Source organism: Equus quagga, chromosome 13, assembly GCF_021613505.1.
Source record: "Equus quagga isolate Etosha38 chromosome 13, UCLA_HA_Equagga_1.0, whole genome shotgun sequence".
NCBI classification, from domain to species: Eukaryota; Metazoa; Chordata; class Mammalia; order Perissodactyla; family Equidae; genus Equus; species Equus quagga.
Window position 1 is genome coordinate 101,392,550 of NC_060279.1, and position 6,000 is coordinate 101,398,549.

At 50.1% G+C, this 6,000-nt stretch overlaps 1 protein-coding gene across 2 annotated transcripts; it reads left to right on the top strand.

The window, feature by feature from the left end:
* Positions 1-2,065: 2,065 nt before the first annotated feature.
* KRTDAP (keratinocyte differentiation associated protein) lies at positions 2,066-4,988 on the top strand. Of its 2 annotated transcripts, XM_046681338.1 has the most exons (6): positions 2,066-2,185; positions 3,453-3,491; positions 3,587-3,628; positions 3,796-3,840; positions 4,523-4,570; positions 4,834-4,988. In XM_046681338.1, exons 1-6 carry the CDS (start codon positions 2,099-2,101, stop codon positions 4,870-4,872), a joined length of 300 nt encoding a protein of 99 aa, XP_046537294.1. In that variant the 5' UTR covers positions 2,066-2,098; the 3' UTR covers positions 4,873-4,988. The 2 variants fall into 2 exon arrangements, with proteins under 2 accessions (XP_046537294.1, XP_046537295.1); XM_046681339.1 differs by lacking the exon at positions 3,587-3,628.
* The last annotated feature ends 1,012 nt before the right edge of the window (positions 4,989-6,000 follow it).

The window sequence follows — 6,000 nt, forward strand, 5'->3', positions numbered from 1 at the left end:
TGCAAAAGAACTCTGGAGCCAACATGGAGATGGTGTTTGGATCATGTGTTGCTTTGGATCGCCCATGCCAGTGTTCCTCCATCAGCATGCCTAATGGAGCTGATTATACAATATCAATATACAGTTCTCCTGTGTTGATCATTCTTTTGCTCCCGGAGTTGACCCCATGCTGACAAAATGGTGGTTAATGAGCTCCTTCAGTCACTGTTAATTAATTGGTAAGAATCACTACACGTGAAAACTTGTGTCCTACAGAAAACCTTCGGGGAGGTGCCCCACACACTGCAGTCATTTGCTCACTTGTCCCCTCCAGGAGCACCAACCGCACACAAGGCCCACCGGACATGGTCATCTGTGCTTAGCAAGTGTTCCTCAAGCACTGTCTCCTCAGGGAGCTCTGCAAAGGAGAGATGCCATCGTAAAAAGAGAGGAGGCTTCCTGAGGCTAAAGACGGGCAGGACGTCAGGGACTGGGGTGTGGGGGCAGCAGCAGAGCTGAACGGAAATGCCAGCTTCTGGGCTTCATGAAGATTGTTCACGAAGGACTTCTAGCCCTCCCACCCTCGGCCTGCCATCTGTGCATTGCATCAGGTTGGGGTGAAGAGGCCCACTCTTGAACAAGGTCTTGCTTTGTCCCGGCAGCACCAGTCTAGGTTCCAGCACTGCCCTATTACAACAGGAACCGGTTGGGCCACCTGAACCTCACTTCGGAGAAGGCTGCTTGATTAGGATGTTTTGTCACTTTGAGGCAATACAACTCCCTGCTGGGGGGTGGGGGAGTGGGGAGTGGGATAAGCTCAAGGAAATGGAGCAGCACGCAAAGTTCTGCACCTCGAGCCCATCTCCAGTTGGGTACTTCTAAGACCTGTTTTCGCTTTTTTGTGTTTCTCTATTCCTTGTCTTCTTAGCTCAAGACAGTCTTTTCTCTGAAGACCTAAAAGCAAAAGATGGGGAGCTGGATAATGGGAGGGGTCCAGTCCCAAAGGAGGAAAAGATATGACTTGGTGGAAGGATGCTTGAAATCTAACATGTCCAGTCTATCAACTGTTGGCTCCACCAGCACTCTGTGAAAGGCACAGTTCTAGGGGAATAGAAAGGTGATTAAGATAGTTTCTGACCTCAAGGAAGTTAATATTCTAAGAGGGAAATAAAAGAAGAACCATGGTATGATGCTGGAGAGACACAATGAGTTGCTATGGCAATTTTGAGAAGGGTGGATGTTGGATTCTGAGACCTGGAGATGAGAGAAGGGCATCTGAGGTATAAAGAAGAACATGGGCAGATGCTTGGAGGAGGAAAAGGAAGGGTATACTTGGTAAAGAGTTCAATTTGGCCAGAATGTGAGATATGTGCGAAGGGAATAAAAGAAAAAGTCAGAAAGGCAGCTAGAGGCCAGAACGTGGAATGCCTTCAATGCCAGCCTAGGGAGTTTAGACAGAATAGGGTAGGGTGGAAAAAGGCCTGAATTATAAGAGAAGAACGTGGGCCAGCCCCGTGGCATAGTGGTTAAGTTCGTGCGCTGTGCTTTGGTGGCCTTTGGCGGCCCAGGGTTTGCAGGGACGGATCCCAGGCACGGACCTACACACTGCTCATAAACCCATGCTGTGGTGGTGTCCCACATACAAAATAGAGGAATACTGGCACAAATGTTAGCTCAGCAACACTCTTCCTCAGGCAAAAAGAGGAAGATTGGAAACAGATGTTAGGTCAGGGCTAATGTTCCTCACACACAAAAAAAGAGAGAGCAAGAAGAATGAAGTACATATGGAAAAGAGACAAAGACAAAAGAAGAGGTTGCTTGGGTGCCATTGCCAATCCCTTGGAGGGACAGGTCCAACCTGTCTCCATCCCAGCTCCATTTTCATGAAGAACTCCATTGCTGGCTCACCTCCCTAGAGCCTGGGGCAAGATGTGAATTGAGAAATCCAAGTCAAGTGGGAAACAGTCCACACCTCCCGATCCCAGAGCCCCAGGTGTGGGCAACAGGATCTAGGGGTGAGTCAGTGGGGTGGGGACCCCATTTCTGTTCACATCCTCCTCCCTGGGAATATAAAGGGCAAGTGGTGAGGCCCCGCCTCAGAGCACCCCAACTTGACACCATGAAGATCCCAGTTCTTCCTGCTGTGGCTCTCCTCTCTCTTCTGGCCTTCCACTCTGCTCAGGGGGCCTCCCTGAGTGGTTCTGAGGTGAGCACATCACCTGGGCTCTCTTGTTCTTATATCTATTTCCTCACTTCCTCTTCAATTTCTTTACCTCCTATCCATTACTGGATAAGTGGCTGTTATTTCTGGATATTATCAGAGGTTGAATGAGAAGCTGGGGCTCTGAGGAAGGGAAGAAAGGAGGAAGGAAAGAAAGCATTCCTGGGAAGACATGTAGGGATGGAGATGCTGGTATTTTGGAAGAGATGGTGAAGTCTGGGGTGGAGGCTGGACAACTGAATCCCGGGAGAAGAAGGGACTGAAGTTGGTCATCTGGGTTCAGCCTTGCCTTTGTTTCGATCGTACCTGTGGGAATGGCTTCCAGGTGACTGGAAGCTCCCTACTATCTCTGGAGCCTAGGCCAGAGAAATAATCCGTATGAGCTGGTCTCCAGCCAGGAGGAGTCCCGAGGCCCCTCTCCCCTCTTATCCCAAGGTGGGGGATAAGCAATGTCCATGCTGGAGTTAAAAGTCTAAGCTGAGGTCACAGACTCAAGTGCTTAGGATCCAAGCAAGTGAGGTCAATGAGCAGGAGGGCTGGTGGGGCCCCAGGGGCGGTGGGGCGAAGTTGCCAGATCTGAAGGCGGTGTCTTCACTCCATCCTACCGCTGCTCAGCGTGAAAACGCATAGTGTGGCCAGAGTTTCAAATTTTTCAAGAGAAACTGGAAATCTGATTTATAAATTCTTACTAATTAAAAACGTTTAATTTAAATTAAAAAACAAACAAGCCAAACTACTATGAGATCTAAACAGTGGGCTTTAGCCTGGAGGCTAACCGTCTGTGACCTCTGTCATGGAAGGGAAGGAATAAGGGACAACGAACTGGGCGCCTGAGGTTGGGAGAGTGACAAGATGGGGTGCACCAAGGTCAGGGGAGCTACCAAACAGAGGAGGGACAGGGAGACTCTGACTTTGGTGGCAAACAAGTCACAAACTAACCAGAATCAGTTAAAGGCAGGCAGGGTGCCTGGCTGTTGGGCTCCCTCCCGCGTGCTAGCCCCACCCCCCAGCTCTGCCACCAAGCCTGCGGGCCTCAGGAACACCTCCTTCTGCAGAACCTTCTAGAGGAGTCCTCTTTCTCCTTCCTCTCCAGCTGCTGCCCACAGAGGGTGCAGGCTGGGTTTTTGCTTCTCTGTCCTACACATGCCTGTCAGGGACTGGCCTGTGCGGGGAGGCAGAGCTGGCAGAGAGTCTGGGGAGAGGGTCTTGCCATCATGTGACATGCGGCTCCTTTCTCCTCTTCACTTTCCAGGAAGAAACCACCCTTGGGAATTACGCAGCGGGACCCGAGGTAAACAACCTGTTTCCCCCCCTTGGGCCAGGACTCTGTCCCCTCTCTCTCCATGTTCCTTAGCCACTTTCTTAACACCCTGCTTCTCTGCCTAGGCCTTTAACACTCAGTTCCTGAACCTCGACAAATTGCGATCTGTGAGTACAATTCTCTGTGCAGCCCCCCCAAAGAGCCACGTCCTAAAGGAGACTGACATGTTGGTAGAGAGCTTGCAAAGCTGCCATGGTCCTTTCACCATTCTGGAGGGCGAGGGGCTGAGCCGTCCTCCCCGGAACTCACGCTCTCCGGGTCTCTCTCCTCACAGGCTTTCAAGACAGATGAGTTCCTGAACTGGCATGCCCTCTTCGAGGTGAGGGCTTGGGCGCCCTTCACTCCACGGCCATCTTCCCAGGGTGGTGGCAACACATTCGAGTTCTAGCCCTTGTGCTCCCTTCTGAATTCCAGAAGAGAGTAACCGTCCAGCTTGGATGCTGCCCAATGTGTTGTCAATTGAAGCAAGTTTCCCCAGAAGCCTGTCGTGGCTACACCCTATTTTCCTAACATGGCAGTGGGGGAGCAGGGCCACAAAGACAATTCCAGAAAAGGAAGAACTTAACCAGTCAAGAGTTCATTTGAATCCTGCATCCTCTGTGGAGAAAGTGAGGTCCTCGGTTGGGTGGTCCACCCAAACTCAGGAGGCTAGGTCAGTGACAGAGCTGGAACTAGAGCTCGCATTGCACGACTCTGCACACACTTGCTTGGTGCCCTCATGCGGATGTCTTCAGCTCTCCGAGCCTCAGTTTCCTTATCTGTGACGTGGGGATGATGACAGTACAGAACCTGAAAGGTTACTGTGAAGACCAGATGGAATCACGCCTGTAAAGCAGTTAATACAAGGGAGACACGGAATAAGGGCTCAGGAAATATCTGTTCTTTCTGTGATTATAAGACACTAATGCCATGGCCGCTACGAGAGCTCATTTGCGAGTGCTCGCCAGGCCATGCTCCCCTGACCTGTCACACACCATTCTCCTTCTCTTTTTCTATTGTAGTCTATCAAAAAGAAGCTGCCTTTCCTCAACTGGGATGCCTTTCCTAAGGTAAGAGCTGGTGGGCATTAGGAGGATATGGAGGTTCGGGAAAAGCAGAGGATCTGGGAGGGAGAATGGAGACAGTGAAAGGGTAAACCTTCTTCTCAGCAACACTAGAGGAAATCCAGCTGCTCTATTTAGAGGAGGGCGGGAACTCAGACCGGCGCAGAGTCCTCTCCGTGGTGTCCCATCCTACCCTGGGCGTCCTCACTGAGGATTCTAACTCCCGGCACCTGATGTCCCCAATCTGACCATTCCCTCTCTCCCTGCAGCTGAAAGGACTGAGGAGTGCAACTCCTGACGCCCAGTGACCTTTCTCGTCAAGACCCAGCGCTGCTGACACCCACCAGAAGGGGGGTACCTGACCAACATCCTACAATCAATGTTGTGGCTCAGTAACTCCAATAAAATGTTTCCCAACCAAACAGCTCCTGCATCTGCGTCTCTGTCCTTATCCTCCTGGGCTCTAGAAAGCAATTAAGATGGGTTGGGCTCCAACGCTGGCGGGCAGAAATCCTGAGTCCTGAGAGGGTAGTAAGTAGTGAGATAGGAGGAAGTGGGAAGGATATACAGGCATACCTTGTGTTGTTGTGCTTTGCAGATACGCATTTTGAACAAATTGAAGGTTTGTGGCGACCCTGCGTCCAGCAAGTCTATTAACGCCATTTTCCAACAGCATTTGCTCACTTTGTGTGTCTGTGTCACATTTTGGTAATTCTAAGAATATTTCAAACTTTTTCAGTATTGTCATATTTATTATGGTGATCCGTAGTCAGCGATCTTTGATGTTACTATTGTAATTGTTCGGGGGTGCCATGAACCACGCCCATAGGAGACAGCGAACTTAACTGACAAATGTGTGTTCTGACTGTTCCACTGACTGGCCGCTCCCCAACTCTCTCCCTCTCCTCGGGCCTCCCTGTTCCCTGAGATGCAACAATATGACATTAGGCTAGCTAATAACCCTACAAGGGCCCCAAAGTGCTCAAGTGGAAGGAAGAGTTGCACATCTCTCCCTTTAAATCAAAAGCTAGAAATGATTAAGCTTAGTGAGGAAGGCAGGTCAAAAGCTGAGACAGGCTGAAAGCTCGGCCTTTTGTGCCACACAGTTAGCCAAACTGTGAATGCAAAGGAAAAATTCTTGAAGGAAATTAACAGTGCTACTCCATCAACACACGAATGATAAGAAAGTAAAACAGCCTTACTGTTGATATGGAGAAAGTTTTAGCAGTCTGGATAGAAGATCAAACCAGCCACAACATTCCCTTAAGCCAAAGTCTAATCCAGAGCGAGGCGCTGACTCTCTTCAACTTTATGGAGGCTGAGAGAGGTGAGGGAGCTGCAGAAGAAAAGTCTGAAGCCAGTAGAGGTTGGTTCATGAGGTTTAAGGAAAGAAGCCGTCTCCGTAACATAAAAGTGTCGAGTGAAGCAGCAAGCGC